Source organism: Mytilus trossulus, chromosome 3, assembly GCF_036588685.1.
Source record: "Mytilus trossulus isolate FHL-02 chromosome 3, PNRI_Mtr1.1.1.hap1, whole genome shotgun sequence".
Taxonomy (NCBI): domain Eukaryota; kingdom Metazoa; phylum Mollusca; class Bivalvia; order Mytilida; family Mytilidae; genus Mytilus; species Mytilus trossulus.
Window position 1 is genome coordinate 60,803,391 of NC_086375.1, and position 21,880 is coordinate 60,825,270.

Genomic DNA, 21,880 nt, shown 5'->3' on the forward strand with positions numbered 1-21,880 from the left:
ACTGGGAAGAAAAGAAATGGTCGACTTTCAGACATATCATATAACTTTGAAAGGCCTTGTAATGTTAAAAAGTAAATCAATTCAAAACCGAAATCTACAAATAAGTGAATAACAATAATGACATATCAGGCTTCGAGAATGAAAAAAACTAAAAATATAAATTATACAATTTTAAGATAGAACGAAAAGACCTAAAATGTGTAATATTTGTTAAATGTATCTGCCTTAGGTTAAGCGTTAATTTTATACAAAGTCGGGAATATGATATGTGTTACTGTGCATACCCTGAAGGCTTCTATCTCAATAGTAATTGCTCAAACATTTTAACAAATTGCAGTTTGATTTCGTCTCCAACAAACTGATCAACTGGCAAAATATTTTAACAAATTGCTTCAGTGAAAGGTTGCTAGTTTGAAGTCATTGCAGATAAATAAAAAGTAATACTTACCATCCAACTCCAACTAGTGATTGTCTGTCATGAGTTTCAAACAAAATAATGAATTGCTTTAATATAAGTCACTAGTTCAGAAAGGGCTAACTTTGACTTGGAAATTCTATATTATGTCACTTTGTTTAAACTTTTCGAATATTTTTTTTATTGTGTTTGAATTTCTTGACAAACACATCATCGAACTGAGGATGGATGATAAGTATCTCTTTTTTATTTCGCTGCACTCACTTTATACTAACAACCTTTCACTGAAGCAATTTGTTCAAATATATTACCAGATGATAAGTTTGTGGGAGAAAGATTCAAACTGCAATTTGGTAAACTGTTTAAGCCATTGCTATTGTGATACTACAAAACCTACAGAATAAGCAAAGTAATGCATAAAACGGATAACATACATTTCCAAAATATATTGAATAGTAAAACAGACTACCGTTGTTACATAATTACTCAATTTGACTGGGTGTATTTTATTGGCTTCTAAGTCTGTAAAAATAATGCTTTGTTTCCTACATCCCACACAAAATTTAAAAAAAAAGGTATGTTTCAGACATCCCACACAAAATCAAATGGTTTGTTTCAAATGTCCCACACAGAATCAAATAAAGACAACTGCTTAAACTGGTTAACCAAAATAGACTTTACATTATCTTCCGATGAATGAATTTTAACAAGTTTAAACTAACCGATATAAAGTGTTGTTTTTTAAATAAAAGTTTTGTAAAATATAGAATATTCATAATGAGTGTCAGATTTATTAATTGACATATTTCGATGCGGACATTAACAGCATGTATGTCTGTAAATATGGACTTGTAGTTTGAATACAAGGCTTTTGACAATTCGTTTTAGCGAAACTTGCTGGATTTCGAATGTGCTTCAGGCTTTTGATGTTCGTTACGTCGACAGAAAGCAGTGAGAAAGAAAAGAATGTTTTCGAAGTTATTTATTCAACTTCTGTGACAACCAACGAAAATGAATGTTAACATGAGATTCTATAACATACAAAGAGCATATAAAAGACACTAGCCATTGGCAAAATATATCACACAATATGTTATACTAATTTTGTTAATTATATTTTAGGTTGTTTCAGATGGCATTGTGACGTGGTATGAATCTCTCATCATGCTTATTTTATATGCAGGATATATTGTAGTTATGAGGTGAGCAATATTCCTTAAGAAACTCGTGTTGCTTGTCATCATTTTATATTTTGTACCACAGTTGACCTGGGTATGTTTTGCTAAAGAATAATTTCTTTAACACAAATATAAAAAAAAAATCAAAGAATATTGAACAATTTCATTTATCACAAGATACGCAATGTTTTTGTTTAGCATGAATTTAAGGACAAGTGGGATCTTAAATTGTCATCCTTGATAGTTTATATTCCTCTCACTAAAAAATCGGCACTTCATTGAAACGTTTTGATAAATTAATGAGTTAAGGCAACATCTATAAGCAAGAAAATAGTTTATAATGTTGGTGCATCTAATATTTGAATGATAACTTGAGTTATCCTTTAAGGGTTGTAACATAATCAATTCGGGCATTTTGAAAGTTTTACTAAACTTTGAACAATTTTGGAACCTTTGGCTTTTCAAATGATGATGACAAGAAAATGTTCTCTTTTATTGTTAGACATTCTCAAGATTTCATACTTATATACTGCGGTCATAAAGACATTGTATCTTTAATTTCTCCAATCCGATAAAACCCATTCTAAAATGTCTGTTTGTCCTACATGTATAAAAACACATGCTTTTGCGGTTGGAATCTTAATGTTAAATCCGATGCCTCGTGTAAGAAGACTGGCGTGCTCTCTTCGCGTCCAAAGAACCGTTACAAAATATTATTTTCAGAGTTTCATAAGTCAAATTTTGTTACGAGGAATATCTGTCCATATCTTACATATTCCTTTTTTATTGGCACTCCGTATGTTAACACTTAATCCCGGTTGTCCAGATTTGCAGATCCAGTCTATTGGAAGTATATGTCGATTTGTAATCGTTCTAAAAGATATTGAAATGTTTGCCATTGCACGATAAACAAACAGATTTTTCTAAAACGAATGAAAAACATTTGATTTTTCCACATTAGTTTTGCATCAATTGACATATTTTTACCGATTAATAGCCGTAGACAGAATTGACAGTTCTATGAAAATAATATATTTCTAGACTGTTTCCAGTTTAGGCTCTGTTGATGTCTAGTATTATTTCCTTCTGGTGATGAGTTAATATAGATTCATAATGAATTCCAATATTTAGTTGGATTTTGATTGTAAATCATTTCAGGGTTGGATGGGTACGCAAGGATATTAGGAGAGTCGAATGGGTGCAAATGCAAATGCAATAAAAATTCTATGCCTATGGAACTAACGTTTCCATATTTCATTGATTTGACTCCAGTGATGTAGATTTTTTATTGCATATCATTTAGTCTAACAGCTTCATATGTATTCAAACACTAGCATACCTTCGGCTCTGAAATTTTTAAGTTTGAATATTATTTGGAAACTAGTTTCAAAATTGTTAATGCTAGGTCTTACGATCATTTCCAACATTTTCAAGTTGGAAAGTTTAACTAACGTTATTACATACATTTTGAAGTCAACAACATTATGTAGAATGGGAAAATCTGTTTCTCAAACGCTTTAATGTAAAACGCAGATAGCAGTCATCAAATGGATACGGTGAATTTATCACGAATAAAAATTATCAAACCTTAAAGATTCGGTTTGTTGGATGCATACCAAATTATGTAAACGTTATTAACTACTTTGACAATCAATTTAAAACTATGATGGCATTCTTGTTTGCAATTCATCAGTCAGCCCAACGTTATAAAAAATCGGTGTTTTGTGGTATTTTGCAAATATCATTTTACAATTTTGATCAGTAGAGAGTTTTGCTTCTTTTTTTAGTGATTAAGATTATAACACACTGTTGACTGATGTGCACCTATTTTTGATATTTTTACCTTATATGTCTGTTTGTTTTGTTCATACAACGTTGTATATATAATGGAATTTGATGCGACTCTCATGTAAGTGGAAGGTTTAGCTAGCTGTAAAACCAGGTTCAATTCATCTTATTCTACATAAGATGTGTTAGAGCTTTTGATTTTGCCTTTTGATAAGAGACTTTCTATTTTGAATTTTCCTTGGAGTTCAGATATTTTGTGATTTTACTTTTTGCTGAGTAATCATAAACAATTTTGGGTTCCATAGATATATTATGGCATACGCGTTATTCCAAAATCTGAAGTCATTTATATGGCTTTTCAATTAAAGGCTTTCCTGACAAGTATATCATTACCATAACATAGAAACCAGAAGGAAGCATCGCACTTAATTGCATGTGTCGATCATTCTGTAACACTTTGTTTGATGAATGGTCTTTATTATTTAGCTGAGACTGTCAGGCAGAATATATGAATCATAATTTGAAATCAATTCAATTTTCTAAATCAACAAAATCCAACGTTTAATTATGATGATGTATATGAAATATTGCTATTGAACTATAACAGAATCAAATAAAACGATTCTCAACAATAAGCAACAACAATAAATAAAATTAGATACGGCTTAAACATCAGGATTTATAAATAATAAATTAATCGATGACATTCAAATGACATCAAAATAATGACGACTGAAATGCGTATTCTTTTATGGAGCTTTCATAGTGAGTTTTAAAAATGTGGACAAGGAAAATTCAAAATTCAAAAAGAAAACGAACAAACCATGTAAAAACGAAAAACGAAGAAAACTAGAAAAAGAACCCTAAAAAACGGTTTTTATATTAGGTGTTTCACAAAGGTTGACAGCTCTTGCAACAAATGTGAAAAGCCACGTATTGTTCATGGTTAGAACATATTCGGTAAAAGAGGGCAAAAGTACCAGAGGGGCAGTCAAATTCATAGACAACAAACTGACAACATCATGGCTTAAAATGAAAAAGACAATCAGACAAATAATAGTACACATGACACAACATAGAAAACTAAAGACTAAGCAACACGAACCCCAACAAAAAACTGGGGTGATCTCAGGTGCGCCGGAAGGGTAAGCAGATCCTGCTTTCCATGTTGCAGCCGTCGTATTGCTCATATTATCACAAACCCGGTAAAAAAAAATCTAATTCGGTATGTCACATTCATGAAAACAGACGAGGATTGTAGTGAATCGAGGAAAAGATGACGGGATAGTGGATTCGATAATTGGAACATAACTGTGGTCATCTTTGACAGAGATATCACACAGTGTTTAACACAGTCATTATGGTGTCAGTATTGATACTCTGTTCAGACGTTGTTGATTATATTAATTAAGTGTTATAATGGTGTTTGTTGTGTCGTTGTAAATTATTACCTTTATTTTTCCGTCCTTTTTTTATGGTAAAATCCTTTTTGCGTGTCTCAGTACTTTTGTGTAATGGTATTTTTTTTTGTATCCTTGATTTCATTTTTGCATTATGTGCTTTGTTCATATGATTTTGTTTTCTTTATTGACACATATGTTTGTTTTTAGAGTATTAAGAATTACAACACAATGTTATCTGCTGTTCCCATTTTTATACCTTATAAGAAATTGAATGCGACTGCCACACAGTTGTATTCCATTCGTTTGATCTGTTTGAGTTTTAGATTTTGTCTTTTGATCAGGGACTTTCCGTTTTGAATTTTTCTTGGAGTTGTTTTTGTTACTTAAATATTTGTACAACATCTTTGTTTTCCTTTTCAAATAATTTCATATCCCCGTCATGAAGGAACGTTTCGAAAAAATAAATTTCAAAAAGGAACGTCCGTAATCAAATGGTAAAATCAAAGGATATATCACATAATACGAATGGACAACTTCAAATTCCGTTATTTTTAAAACGATGCGTGAACAAAACAGACATAATCGGTAAAATAGTCAAAATATGGTTACAGCAGTCATCACTGTGCTAAAATCTCAAGACAAACAGACATTTACAAAAAACACAAAAAGCATCTATCAAATTAAAAAAAAAACATTCCTTGTTTCGCGAGAAAATGCAAACGTCACAAAAAAGAAAATTTGTCGTTCAATGTCTATTCAAAACAATTATTATTTCACATAGGGAATATTGGTATGTAGGGTTATACAATCAAAATTAATTCAAAATAAGAATTAAGTTCAGAAACAGACCTAAATTAAGCATAATCCAGCAGTTCTTTAGAATTTTTAAGAATCCATATATGGATCTTATATTTGAGTGTGAATTCACATTACTATAAGACGTGTCACAGTACTTTTTTTTTTTTTTATCCCAAATTCATGTATTTGGTTTAGATGTTATATTTTTATTCTGATCGGATTTTGTCTAATGCTTAGTCCGTTTCTGTGTGTTACATTTTAATGTTGTCGTTGTTACCCCGATTTTGTTTTTTGTCCATAGATTTACGAGTTTTGAACAGCGGTTTGCTACTGTTGCTTTTATTTATAGGATTTTAATACTACTACGCGAGTGAAATAATTTTGTCGTTTGTCGTTCAAAATATTGTCATATTTATAATAGAACAAAAACATAATGACATGAAATAGAACAAGAACGCGTCATATTTTGATAAATTATTATCTGATCAAAGCAAAGCAAAGCAAAGTATATTTTATGATAAAAATGGAACTCTGAAAATGTTGATGCACTTTCGAATACTAGTAATGCTTTCAGGAGTGCGTATATCATTAGTGTAATTCCAAAGCGATAGAAATGTTGATCGGTTTATTTTATCTGACTCATACTTTTGTATGTTGTTTCAATCAAACTAAGAGCTTGTCTCTTGATTTACATCTAGGGAATATTCGTAATTACAATACACGAATATTTTATTAATTAAGTTTCATATGGTATAATTGACTATGATACTTTCTTCATAATCTGGATTTTTTTAAATCAACTGGTCTGCATGTATAACATGGTTAATTACATAATATGCCAATACATTATGGGTATTTAAAGATCTCAGAAAATTATCATGGAAAACCGATTTATTGTTGATTAGTTCTATAGGACCCTAAAGTGCGCATAAAAACAGAAAAGCAGGAAATGTTATTTTATTTTCATGTTATTATCTAATCGTATTGATCTTGTTTTCTTTTAGATATAATACATTTCTGCAATCTTGGTTTGCTAACAAGATAGACCAAATTAAGTCTTCCAATATTTTACCAATAAATGGTGCTAAAAGAGCTTTTCCTGGAGATTATGGTATGTTTTAGCAAGTTAGACTTTGTTAGACATGGGTTTATACTTCTCACGCAAACAAATCACTCATTATGCAAGATCAGAAGTAGAGATACGGAACCACATATAACTTGTTTTAATGCTTTAATCAGACAAAACTTCTTATTCCTTCAGTCCTTCATTACAACAGACAATTGATTAATTCAATTCAACGATTTTCTGTTATGTAATTTGAAACCTTGCCTACGTATTTATCTACTTGCATTGTTCATTTTTGGCATACGGCCTAACCAAAATTAATCTATTCAAAATATTGTAAGTGCAATATCCTGGTGTTCTGTCTCCTAGGAATAGCATATTGTAAATCAAGACATAGAAGATAACAAACGACGTTAGTATGATAAACTCATAATAGATACCAGTTACATATTACCTTATATATTGTGTTAAAATCATAACAAAAGTTTAAGTATTGCATAGTTACGTATTTATTCATATTTCAAGATATAAAAAAACTTCCGTTATTTGAAGCATAGAGTACATACTTGTTCATCGTGAATGGTTTTCCTTTGTATAAAAACAAGTAAATGTTATCCACTTACGCTACAACTAATAACTGTCTATCGATCACATTTGTATCTCAATCTGATACTTTTAAAAAGACTATGTCTATCTTTTCTCATGCAATACATTATACGCAAATGTGCACATTTGAGTAACATGAGCAATAACTGACCTGAAGAGCTGACTTAACATATTAACACATTCAGCCTCAAAAATGCTCGAGGATTTAAAAGTGATTTTAGTATTTGAAAGGTCCACAACAATATCCAATAAGTTGTGTGATTTGGCTCATCAGATATAAAGCAAAGCATACAACAAAGTACCGATCTGTGAGCACTGGCAGTAACCGAAATTAAGCCAATATAAAATAATTGAATATCATGTTTCCAAGACAAAACTTAAAGAAATATAAGATAATGCATTTTTGTTTTGCCTTTTTGTTCTACCAATTTTAAATTTAACTAATATTTAGGAAACAAAATGCCGAATAATTTTTACAAAATTAGCCTTTAAATACGTGTTCAATCAATATCTTCTTTAAAGGATAATAATTCCTTAGATACATCTTAGATTTAATCTCTTCATTAATTTTTCAAATTTATGATATAATAGCAAGCTTCCATATGCTTTATAATATCATCAAACGATTAATGGTCGTTGATGACACTGCCAATTTAAAGCTCTTCAAAAATATTATTGGCACCATTGTGACTTGGATGACCATTGTTGTATATCGTTATTGAATACGGATATTTTCCAGTCATTGAAGCCTAAAGTCCGTTTACTGTTTTGTTCACCAAACATGAATGTGTTGTTGATAATATTTTCCATTAAAACCATCTCAACCTCACTATAAATGATTTTCAAGTTATTGTAAATTAAACTTTACAATTTCTCAAACAAAATTAAGAGGATGAACAATTTATCAGCTTATTTTGGTTAGCTTGCTTGCTTTGTTTTTTTTATTGTAAAATTGAAATTGGGATCAGGTCCAATCAAATTTGAATATAATATATACTGGTTAAAATAAGTTCCTTGACCTACAATAGTTTACTTTTATAAATTGTAACTTGGATGGAGAGTTGTGTCATTTGCACCCATACCACATTGTTTAAAAATGGCAATGTTAATTACAAAGCTTGAATTAACGTTTATACAAACAGGGCAAGCCAGCCTACCAAAGTTTTATTCTACAAGCATTAGGAAATTAGCTATAATCAATATATAATTTACGTTGAATACAACCACCATGTCTTTACTGGTCGTCATATGATGTCGCATATCTCAATATACAAGGTCGAAATTAAACTTTTACACCCATGTCAATTTACCTCTGGTTTTGGTTATTACTAGATGGGTTGAACTTTCAGGTTCAGTCATTGCACTAACTACTGAACATTAGTTATCGCAAATAAAGGTGTTACATACAAAATTAACTCATTTCCATGTTTGGATGTCTTTTTGACATGATTTTTTTCTTTTTATAGTGCATATAACGCTGCTCATATTGAAATATCATACAATTTTATACTTCAAAATCAACTTCACAGAGTATCAATATACTAATAGAGAATTGACAATTATTTTTTTTAATTTTTTTTTTATTTTGCAGAGGTTTTCACAGATGAGGATGACGAGGTCTTCACTGCGATAGAAACAAAGAAATGGCGTGACAGAGAACTTCCTCCAGATGAATATGCAAAATCAACGCAAATCAAGTATAAATGAAATGTTTTAAATACATATCACAGTGTTTAGTTTGTGTATTAAATTACTATGACTGATATAGTCTAAGGTTAGCGACGAAAGTGTCTCGTGTATTTACCGAATATTTAGTACACGGTTGCCTATCCATCAAAATTTTAATATTGTTACAAAATTTTCTTTGATCAAAGATCTTTTTGAAAATTTAAATCAAAATATAACTACTTGGATATCATAAATTTATATCATTGGTACAAAATGTATTACAGTAATAATCATTTTTTTCTTGCTTTTCGTGTATTTAAGAGTTCTGGTCTGTAAAGGTTTCGTGAAATTTATAATGATAGAGTGAACTCTCAAAAATAACTGTCAAAAATTCGTTTATCTTATCCTGTTTGCATCTCTATATTTACAGACCACATTTCTGTGATTTTGTCTTTCGAATGATGATGATGAAGAAGTTTAAATCTCTGACAAGATTCCGGTCAGCGGCCTGTCTCATTATATCATATGTAAGTAAATTTATTATTAGAAAATATTACTTGTAAAATAAATCTCCTCAATGTTTACATATGTGGAAATTGATGTTTATATTAGATACAATAAAGGATGTAAGCAAATACGGTTATTCTCAGATAGCATATGCTTCGTGCACGTTAACGTCAGAATCGATAGAGTCTCAATACTCTTCCTTAAGCAAATAATTTCCAATACAAATTGAGATTGTATATGTCGTACGTTTGAAGCAAAACAAAAATCGTGACTATGCTATATGGCTTTGTATCTGTTACCGGTTAAGTATTTTGTTGTTGACAAAACTAGCTATCTAATTACGACTAGAGGCATCAAAAAGAGGGACGAAAGATACCAAAGAGACAGTCAAACTCATAAATCTAAAACAAACTGACAACGCCATGGCTAAAAATGAAAAAGACAAACAGAAAAACAATAGTACACATGACACAACATAGAAAACTAAAGAATAAACAACACGAACCCAACCAAAAACTAGGGGTGATCTCAGGTGCTCCGGAAGGGTAAGCAGATCCGGCTCCACATGTGGCACCCGTCGTGTTGCTTATGTGATTATAAATCCGGTAAATAGTCTAATTCGGTAGGTCACATTCATGAAAGGGAAGGGAATTGTACTTACGACGTAAGGAACATATCCGATATCATTTGTGAAACGGTTATTCCATAACGGTCAACCAACTCGTGATGGCGTCCGTAAAATTTATCAAGGGGTGATTTCAAATTCACCATTTGGACTTCTTGGTTTAATAGTTTCCTTGTGAGCAGCAACCCTCTATCAAGAAAATCATGATAGGAAATGCAAGCACCGGAATATCGTATCAATTGGGAGATATATACCCGTATGCCGGTGCTGCTGGATGTTGCTACTTAGAAATGGAAAGTTCACAATTGGAAAGCTGAAATCATCTCTTTCGTCGTAAAGTTTTGTTTTCAACCGACCGTCATTGTCAATTTCGAGATGTAAGTCAAGACATGAAGCCAACTTAACTGTATCTGTAGAATCCTTTATCTCTAGTTCGATGGGATAGATGCGTTCCACATAGTTACCAAATTTTGAATTGTTTAGTGCAAGAACATCATCTTTATAGCGGAAAGTAGAGTTAAAAGGATATTGCTAACTTCTTATCTTTTTTCCTAAGAAGTTCCTGTATTAAGTCAGCCTCATAATAATAAAGAAACAAGTCGGCAAGTAGAGGGGAACAGTTTGTTCTCATTGGAATGCCGACAGTCTATTGAAAAACACGTCCTCCGAACGTAACAAATATGTTGTCAATCAAGAAATCAAGCATCTTAATAATATCAGTTTCAGAGAAATTTTTGTTTGAATCAGAGTGATTCTTTACAAAGTAGGATTTATCCTTCCCTAAGACAAGATACTTGTATCTACGTTGGCCATTCTTTTTTATGAAGCAAAGTAATACCAACTCTTTCAATTTGTCTTTTAGTTTGGAGTGTGGAATAGATATCTAATAACGACTAAAGGCAACAAAACTAGCTATCTTATTACGAGTAGAGGCAATAAAACTAGCTATCAAATTACGAATAGAGGCAACAAAACAAATAGATGTATTAAAAACTTGTTATATAAAAACGACTAACACAAAACAAATAGTTGAACTATAAAATCAATCAAATCACTACTATCTCAACTTTTTCAAGCTATGTCAATATTATTGAAGTCGAACAAAGTTGAAGGCCGTACGTTGACTTATAGTTTTTCAATTTTGATTGACTGTGACTTGGATGGAAAGTTGTTCTCTTGGCACTCATACCACATCTTCGAATGTGTATTTGGAAAAAAAAGTTGATTATTCTTCAATTTAAGATTAGTTCCTAAAATAAGTTTCAACAGTAGGAATTTCTCTCATTCTTTTTAGAGAAAACGAATGCTCAAAGATGAGGCTTACCTGAAAAGACAACAGTTTAGAAAAATGGCTCACAAATCAAGTGTTATGTCTTATACAAGATCCATTCGAGGATGGTATGTAAAATTTTAAAACTAGTAAAAGAACCTGAAGAAAGACATCTTCACGAAAATGTGTTGTGTCTAAAAAGAAATTCGACAATGCTTGAAAAAGAATGGTTTGACCGGACTATATCTTTGGGTTTTCTATGATTACAAACTCTAAAAGGCAGATACAAACGAAAATTTTTGAAATTAATGATAGGAAAACGTAAAATCAAAAATAATGCTGACGACCTCAAAGATTACATTTACTCATGACAATATATATTTGTTCACATATCATCAGCAATTTTACACAACGGGTGCAACTAAGGGATCAGATGTTTTGTACTCTTTCTTACCTGCTGTTCGCGTTTTTGTTGCTCATTGTTAGGTTTAATGTTATGTCATAATATGTTATTCTTCGTTAAAACTTGTTTAAATTGCTGTTTATATCAATCTTTTTTTTAAAAGTCGTAATGTATAAACAACTTATCAGGTTGGTTAACATGGTATAATATTTTTTTCCGGAAAATAATTTCTGTAGTAATCTGTATAATCTGTATACACAATATTGTAACATGTAAATCTAACCATTTATTATTATTATTAATTTACTGAACAACCTCCCTGTTTGTTCAGTAAAACTAACGCTTCAGGGATGCCCTGTCAAATGCTGTAGACATGGTATTATTATAACAGCAATAGTGCAATAAATCAGATTTTAGATAAAAAAAAACAAAAAAACATGGTATAATAACATATTTGGAATAAGATGATAGAACAAAACAAAATGTAAAAAAGAAAAAGTTAGATGTTTCAATAGTATTTCAATCAAAATCAAAAACAATCCCAGGTGACGGTCAACCATTTACTATATAATTATTATCAATTAAAAACTACAAAACCTTAATTTATTTTTATAATGAACAATAATAATAATTAAATTCTCCCTCGCCCTGCTCGTCCGAATTTAAAGTATTTAATCTCTAATTCAATAGGCTATAAACAAGACAAACACAGATATAGGATTAGTTGCTCGCAGTAACATCTTATTTTCTCTTGCGATACAATATTTTATTTTACTGAATTGTACATATTTCTTCAATCGAAACATTATATAAACACATGACATATAACATTGTTCCTCTTTCGCATCGTTTCTTTTCCCCCGGCTAATGCCTCCAACGCCTGTACGTACAATAAACATAGCAGCAACTGCACATATACCTATGTGACCAACTTCAATCCGACGTAACTGCGAGCACCTTCGATACTAATACATTTAAATCCCAAACTTTATATAGTACCTTTAAACACCACCCATAAAAACCGCCAAAATTTTCCTCGTGCCTCCTGCACCTAACATCAAACTTATAAATAGTACATACTGTTACAAAACCAGTATCCGAACTAGTTATACTAGTTCCCATCTGTAAATATTAACTACAAATAGCAAACGGGAAAAACCCTATTTCAAACGAAATAAAATACATCAATATAGGATTACCGATACCTAACTTGATACTTTGCATTTAGAATGGATTAGAAACAGAGTTTTATGCATTAAATTTGCAAGTGCATGTTCATAAGTCATAAGAATCAAGAAGAATTTATAGTTTTTGAATTATTGCATTTGTTTTAAAAATTCATTGAAGGTTCAACATAACGATGGAAGGAGAAGATTGGGACTACTGGAGGAAGGTTCCAAGTTTAGGTATGGTATACAATATTCAGATGATAATGAGGTTGTTGATAAAAGAGGATATATGTGATGTGCTTCAATGAGACAACAAACAATTTTCTAATCAAACCAATAATAAAATTAAACCAATAATATCTTTTTAAGTAATAACTAATTTTGTAAACTGAAATCATCAATAATAAGTCGATGCAATATCATATCTGGGTATTTTGCTGTGACAGAGTTGATAAACACCGGAAGTGTTAAAATGTCAAATGTCAAGTTATTTAATTCTATTTTTTTTTTTATCACAGTGTTCGTACAATTCATAAAAATGTTCAACATAACGATGGACATTGATGTCTGTTTGTATTTTCGTCGACACTTCTTTGGCGTACTTCAAAAATTAAAAAAATAGAAATATGTAAAACAATTTTCCAATTTCAAATTTTTTATAGCCATTTTTTATGCTATGAATTCAGCAACAACTGATTTATAGGCTTGATATGCTATTAAGAATTGATTTTGTGGAAATGAGGGAGAAAGATTGACTGTAAAAATATGGATTTTTATAAATAGATTCGTTTATTTTGTTCATGATATCCATCAAAGGGAAATTATTTTGGAAATCATTTTTAGTGGAAATATATGATTGAAAAGATAACAAAGCATGATATGACGCAACATTGATGTTTGTTAAAATAAGGGGACAAGATTTTGATTTTTTTCATAAATGAATCCGTTTATTTGTTAATGATGTCCAGAAAAGGAAAATTATTTTGGAAATCTTTATTAGCGAAAGTATTTGAGTAAAAGGATTGCAAAGCATGATATGGAGCATGCAATTTATAACAAGAAAAAATGTCATAGAAAGAGCAACAAAACAACGCAATAAACCGTGAAAATACATTTGAATGTTTTCAAATTATCATAAGTGGATGTTTGGATCATGCAAAACCAAAATAATGGATAAACCTGATTATTTTTCAGACGATGGTTATATTGTAATGACTAAATGGGCACTCTCTTACCCTTTGAAAACAGTGTTGTATTATACAGTGCCAGATTGCAGAAAAGAACGGTAATTAGAATTGAAGATCTTAGATATTTAGAACCCAGAAATTTACTTATTTATTGATTGTGCAATTTTGACCGTATGCATTGCAAGAGACTCTTTCCTTTTGCAACCGATATCACTTCTTTTTTAAGTTGATGCGATTTCTTATTTTGTATTTGCTACCATCGATTTTTCGTTTTAATCGATTTTTGTCTTTTTGTTTTATGCCATGGCTTTGTCAGTTTATTTTCGACTATGGGTTTTTAGCCCAGTAGTCAGCACTTTGTTTGTATAAATATTTTGATATGTGCGTCACTGATGAGTCTTATGTAGACGAAACACGCGTCTGGCATACTAAATTATAATCCTGGTACCTTTGATAACTATTTACACCACTGGGTCGATGCCACTGCTGGTGCACGTTTCGTCCCCGGGGGTATCTCCAGCCCAGCAGTCAACACTTTGTTGACATGAATATCAATAATGTGGTCATGTTATAAATTTCCTGTTTAATTATCCCAGGCATAGATTACCTTAGCCATATTTGGCATGACTTTTTGGAATTTTGAATGCTCAATGCTCTTCAACTTTGTACTAGTTATGTTTTATAAATATTTTTATACGAGCGTCACTGATGATTCTCCTGGTACCTTTGATAACTATTTTATGTTCCTTTTGGCACTTTTCATCTTTCTTCTGTGGAACATTCGGTTTGTTAACGTCTTTATTCATGAAAAAAAACAATAATGCATTTTTTTTTATATTTGATAAATATACAACAAATAATACGTTTTTTCTACATTCATGAACATTTGATAAATTTTAGTATTCTTCTCAACAAAACCAATCATATATATAAATAAATTAAAGATAATTTCACAAAAAAACAGCTTGTGTTTTTCTTTTGAAACAAAAAAGTTATGCATTTCTGTGTGAAGAAAAAATTTGCCAACTAATCCAAATTTTGAGCAAATGTCTTGAAATTTTTACCTCATTTTACTCAATAAGTAACACATGAAGAGATACTTGAATTAAGCAGGTAAAAAATAGCCTATCTACAATTTGTCAACATTTCATTATGGGATCAAAACTGTATCGTATACCCTTAATTCAAATATACAATTAAGTGCATATTATATGACTTTTCAATCGCACACATCGTATCAACATTTTTAAATTCATGACAATATTTAATCGAGTATATCTCTCGGGATAACTTAAAGGTCTCGATTTGATGCAAAATAAAGTAGTCATAGATATGTCAAATGTGACACTTGAAATATATAGAAATGTGCTTTATATTATCAGTAGCTAATTAAAATGTTAGATTATTTCATAAACTGAGTAGATAAGCAAGCTCTTTTACTTGACTCCTTACTTGACTCATTTTTATTTTGAAGAGCTGACTTAGTATATTTTTTCTTATTGTTATTCAATTAATAAATTGATAATCACAATAAAAATTAACGAAAATGCCGAACTCCGAGAAAAATTCTAAACGAAATTTCTACGCAAAGGCAAAAAAAACCCAACTCAGACACATCAAACGATTGGATAACAACTGTCATATTCATGACTTGGTACAGACAAACGTTTTTCAAATGCAAAACAACAAGTAATTTTTTTACTGAACTGATATTTCAAATGTTGCATGATAAAGCTAATTTTAGTCATATTTTTAATAATATTATTAATCATCATAGCAAAAGCAAAAATACTATTTACTTTAAATATTTTAGATGGGAGAACTGGTTTTTGTTGACGTTTGTGATGTCAATAGTTTGGATAGCTTTGTTTTCATATATAATGGTGTGGATGGTAAGTATTGTTTAATTTTTTTTTATACATACTCATACCATATCCAGAATGGTGTTCCAGTTATAGGAAGGGACATAATTTATCTTTTGCAAGCAATGAAATGATATATATTTTACATTATAATGCATATTGGTGCAATATAGGGGAAGCAAATCAGTTTCAATGTTTTTTAAGAATGTATATGCATAGTTGTCAATAAAATAAACGTGTGATACTGGTGACGAATATGACATTATTCTATTGGAACAAACTATTGGAATATTTTGTACTAAATTATAAAAAGGATTGTTACAAAATATGTGTCCCTTTCAGTAAAACTAAGTGGCAGTATGCTTAGGACGGACATTTCCATCTTAGGTAAAATTTTAGGTAATCTTTAAATTCTTCACGACAGCTTAATGGAGACAGTTTTGTCAACAAAGTTGATAGCTTCCAGTGCATTTATATATCCTTAAGCGTGTCAGAAGTTAAGTTGGTTAAGTAGTATATATGTTATATGTGAGATTAACAAATTTGAAAAAAAACCATTTTAGGTAACAGTTGTCGGATTCACACTTGATATACCAGATAGTGTTATGGGTATAACATTTCTAGCAGCCGGTACCAGTATACCTGATGCAATGGCTAGTGTCTTTGTAGTTAAGCAAGGCAAGTCTATTTTGTAATACTAGTACACACAGAAGAATATAAAAATCACCTTTATATCCAGAATATTTCAGAAGTTCGCTAAAAGAAATATTTATCAGTAATATTTTTTTATGAACCTGGGCAGCAGTTCATGATTTTTTAAATTTAATATGGATATGTAAGTTTTTGACAATGAATGAGTCGACTCGCTATATTTTAATTAACTTAACCATGTTAACACTTCACTGCATTTTCAAATCACGACTCGAAAAGAACATTATCAAAGGAATTATTAAACACATATATAAACGCAACTTCATTTCATTTATATATTATCCTTTACACAATAGTCATAACTTGACAAATAGCAAATTGTTTCTGATTATAGGTATGGGAGATATGGCGATTTCGAACTGTTTAGGAAGCAACATATTCGACATCCTTTTAGGTTTATCTTTACCTTGGTTTTTAAAAACTGGAATAGCATATTCTGGAACCACAGTAAGTATTTAATGGCATCTGTTTTTTTTTCTTTTGCTTTTTTAACATTTACCTTTTTTCATTATATTGTTATATCTAACGGCGACCAAAATGCTCGAATGTAATCTATAGTAAATTGTTGAAGATTCTTATTGTTTTTAATTTTTACATGAAGTTTTCATCGGAGTTCTTCCTCCCTATCACCCCCACCACCCCACCCCACCCCCACCCCGTTTGTATCAAAACGTATTGTTGTGTGACTCCTTAAAATTAATGTCGAGTTTAAAAAAAACAAGTTATGTTGTTGATGTTTTCAAAGAGCATCATTAATTTAGCTGAATACCAAAAAAGCATTTGATTAAAACTTTTATCTATAACGAGTTACATGTTTGAACTTTAGCAAATAAGTGTAATTATCATCGAACTGACATTGTCTTTCATTCACAATCAAATCAATCCAATGGCCAGATCTTGCTGAGTTGCATGATATACAGCTATATATGCCTATACTAAAATCTTCAATATGTGAATACATGTAAGTGTAAGGTTTAGCTTACACAGCAAGTTCAATAAATCGTTCAAAGCAATTCTGAAAGAGAATCGAAAGATTCCAGAGTGACATTGCAACTCAGAAGTAAAAAATAAACTAATAACGCCATGGGTAAAAAAGAAAAAGACAAACAAACAAACTCGTAGTACACAAAACACAACATATAAATCTAATATCAATGAAGTTTTTTTTTGTGTAAACGTTCACACAAAGATTATAAATGTGCCTTAAAAAATTGTTAAGTTTTTTAAATGAAGAAGTTTTACAAACCATTTTATACTTAAGTTATTTCAATAGTTTATACACATGGTTCTTGAAGAAGTCAATAGTCAATATACGAAATGTGTGTACTGACACAATGGTCCTTAATATATCTATTTGATTTTCTAGCTTTTAATAAATATTCTTTATTTCTGTTTTTGTTTTGTCATGAATAAAGCCATTCGTTTTTTTTTAATTCTGATATGTTTCACGTTTTATCATGGCGAGGCTATGTATAACTTATAACTGATTTTATACATTGCTGAATGTCGTATGCATGACTTAAATACATTTCATTAGAACTGTATTGGATACAGCTTTACTTTAGTGTCATTCTTTGATTTTAGGTTAAAATCAACAGTAATGGTATGCTGTATTCAATCATTTTACTTTTTATCACAGTTATTATCACAGTGAGTATTTACTTGTTAAAAGGATGGAGAATGTACCAAGGGGTAATCAATAATCATTAGTCAAAAATAAAAAAATAAAACACTTCGGCCAAAAAAAAAGGAGAAAAACAGACAAAGATATAACAATACTCCTCATAAAATTAAATATTCAGCAATGTAAACCCCATTGACATAAGCTAATCGGCATGGAAAGCAGTCGGCTTGCTTATGGCTAATTATAATTCAGTGTCACTACAATCGAGGAAAAGGATTATTGGATTGTGGTAACGACAAGTATTACTTACCATATGTGACACGGATATTTCATAATGGTCAACGCAATCAGAGCTGAAAAGTAATAAAGATGAAACTGTATCTAACTTGCACTAAAATAATACAGTATTTTTTTTTTAAATTTCAGGAAGCAATTTAATCAAAAAGGCTAAAAATTGCTGGAAAAGTATTCTGAAAAGCATAAACAAAATTGAATTTTAAATTATTACTAACACCTTGAAGCAAAAACGGCATGTCCGATGCGTCTGGAAGCCAAAGAGTTATTCGTTTAAATGCATCTAAACCAAATACTCCAGTTAACACAATAACTAGTCTAGGTGCAACCTTGGTTTAAGCAAATTTACATCCTTCTAAGTTTTGAAAATATCAAATTATTAATTTTTATAGAATCATGCTAAAATGTTTCCTTTTACAATTAAAGAATGTATAATAACCAAAATTTGGCTTGCCAATAAAATGGCTGACAATTAAAAACACTTAGCTGCAATGATTTTAACGGTCATATAATATATAAACTGTTTTTAATAAATGTCATTTTCTTCTTAACATAATAATAATATGAATCGACGAAATATTTACTGTGAGGACTTGAAGTTTATATTCTTAATTGCTTGTAAATTTCTATCAGGACCTGAGCATAGTGCCTATATATTTTATCGGTATTTTGTTATTAAAGAAATATTGCTCATAGTCATGCTAGATTCCTTTTTAAATCTTTCTTTTTCTGTTTCAGATAGGAGCAATTAGTTATTCGGGCTGGCGCCTAACACGCCGTATAGGCATTATGTTCTTAGTATCTTATGCTATTTATGTACTCTTTTCTGTAATGACAGAGTGTAATGTATTTGGTTTTGTCAATCCACCAATGTGCGGTGAATAATGGAACACATATATCACAGTTGTTATGTCAAAATCATTCCATTTCTTCATTAATCAGCAGCAATAGAATTACAAATATCACATTTGACAATCTGTTTTTAGTATCAATTTCAAATACTAGAATATGAAAGAAAAAAGTAAAATATCATAAATTCTGAGGATAATTCAAAACGGAAAATTTATAATCAATTAGCAAGATCAAAAACTCAAAAACAACTGTCATATCCCTGACTTGGTACGGCAATTTTCTTATGTAGAAAATGGTTGATTAAACCTGGTTTCGTAGCTAACTCTCAATTGTATGACAGTCGCCTTAACTTTCACTATATTGACAACGATGTATGAACAAAACAAACAGACAATCATATGATGTTCATCGTTTTTCGTTTTTATATAGATAAGACCGTGGGCTTTTTCTGTTTGAATGGATTTAAACTAGTAATTTGTGGGGCCCTTTATAGCTTGCTATTTTTTGTGTGCCAAGGTCTTGTGATGAAACCATACTTCGACCTATAATGGTTTACCTTTACAAATTGTGACTTGGGTTGAGGGTTGTATCATTGGCACTCACACCACATCTTCTTATATCTATATAATAGTTTAAAATAGGTAAAAATGTCAAATTATGTGACCAGCAGTCAACACTTTTCTGTAAATGGTTATCAAAGGTATCTGGATTATAATTTAGTACGCCAGACGCGTGTTTCGTCTACATAAGACTCATCAGTGACGCTCATATCAAAATATTTATAATATCAGTGACGCTCTTATCATAATATTTATTAATATAAGTACAAAGTTTGAAGAGCATTGAGGATCCAAAATTCCAAAAAGTTGTGCCAAATACGGCTAAGGCAATATATGCCTGTGATAAGAAATCCTTAGTTTTTCGAAAAATTCAAAAGGAAATTTATAAATATGACCACCTAATTGATATTCAGGTCAACACCGCAGTAACCTTGATCACTATACAAACAAACAGATATGTCAACAAAGAAACATAAAAAGGCAAGTTGACAAGCATATATTTATAAGCAAAAATGAAAGACAAAATACAAAATTTATCATAGCGCAATTACAAAATGAAGGGATGTATTGATAAGCACCTAGCCACGTCAATGAATATTACCAAAACACAATAACCTTCTGAGAACTGTATCTGTCGCCTTTATTTCACAAGACGATATGAATGGATATATTGATTTTCTCATTTAATGTGGATCGGTCGTCGGCAACCCTTGCGTTATTCGTTTCACATAGTTCACTTTTGAACAGTATTGGAGATCATATTTTCATCTACTTTCGTGAGATTGAAAGGTAAGGTTGCAGGTTTATATGTTTTCCTCGTCGTGTTCTCGGTGGTTGAATAGTTCTGCTTATTTATCTTAAAGAGGGACGGAAGATACCAGAGGGACAGTCAAACTCATAAATCGAAAAAAGATTGACAACGCCATGTCTAAAAATGAAAAAGACAAACAGACAAAACAATAGTACACATGACATAACATATTAAAAGAAAAGAATAATCAACACGAACCCCACCAAAAACTAGGGGTGATATCAGGTGCTCCGGAAGGGTAAGCAGATACTGCTCCATATGTGGCACCCGTCGTGTTTTTTTATGTGATTATAAATCCGGTAAATAGTCTAATTCGGTCAAGTTCATGAAAGGGAAGGGGTTTGTAGTTACGACGTAAGGAACATATCCGATATCATTTGTGAAACGGTTATTCCATAACGGTCAACCAACTCGTGATGGCGTCCGTAAAATTTACGAAGTGATGATTTCAACTTCACCATTTGGAACTCTTCGTTTAATAGCTTCCTTGTGAGCAGCAACCCTCTATCAAGGAAATCAAAATGCAAGCACCTAAATATCGTATCAATTGAGAAATATATACACCGTATGCAGGTGCTCCTGAAATTTTGCTACTAGAAATGGAAAATTCACAATTGGAAAGCTGAAATCATCTCTTATGTCGTACAGTTTTGTTTTCAACCGACCCCCATTGTCAATTTCTAGATATAAGTGAAGATATGAGGCCGACTTAACTGTATCTGTAGTATCCTTTATCTCTAGTTCGATGGGGTAGATGCGTTCAACAAAGTCATCAAATTTTGAGAGTTAAAAGATACTTGTTATCTTTCTTCCTAAGAAGTTCCAGTATGAAGCCAGCCTCATAATAATAAAGGAATAAGTCGGCAAGAATAGGGGCACATTTTTTCCCATTGGAATGCCGAGTCTGTTGAAAAACACGTCCTCCAAACGTAACAAATATGTTGTCTATCAAGAAATCAAGCATCTTTGATTTGAATCAAAGTGATCCTTTACACAGTAGGATTTATTCGTCCCTTAGACAAGATACTTGTATCTATATTGGCCATTATGTTATGAAACAAAGCAATACCAACTGTTTCATTT

General features: G+C 31.0%; 1 protein-coding gene across 3 annotated transcripts in view; it reads left to right on the forward strand.

Moving 5' to 3' along the window:
- Positions 1-19,839, forward strand: part of LOC134712015 (sodium/potassium/calcium exchanger 4-like) — a 66,491-nt gene extending 46,652 nt beyond the window's left edge. For all 3 annotated transcript variants that reach the window (XM_063573098.1, XM_063573099.1, XM_063573100.1), the window contains 12 exons: positions 1,538-1,617; positions 6,587-6,693; positions 8,846-8,951; positions 9,353-9,449; positions 11,349-11,452; positions 13,075-13,133; positions 14,091-14,181; positions 15,897-15,975; positions 16,509-16,623; positions 16,991-17,103; positions 18,241-18,306; positions 19,313-19,839. In XM_063573098.1, the coding sequence (XP_063429168.1) occupies positions 1,538-1,617; positions 6,587-6,693; positions 8,846-8,951; positions 9,353-9,449; positions 11,349-11,452; positions 13,075-13,133; positions 14,091-14,181; positions 15,897-15,975; positions 16,509-16,623; positions 16,991-17,103; positions 18,241-18,306; positions 19,313-19,459 (1,164 nt within the window). In that variant the 3' untranslated portion in view covers positions 19,460-19,839. The remainder of the gene's footprint in view (positions 1-1,537; positions 1,618-6,586; positions 6,694-8,845; positions 8,952-9,352; positions 9,450-11,348; positions 11,453-13,074; positions 13,134-14,090; positions 14,182-15,896; positions 15,976-16,508; positions 16,624-16,990; positions 17,104-18,240; positions 18,307-19,312) is intronic.
- The last annotated feature ends 2,041 nt before the right edge of the window (positions 19,840-21,880 follow it).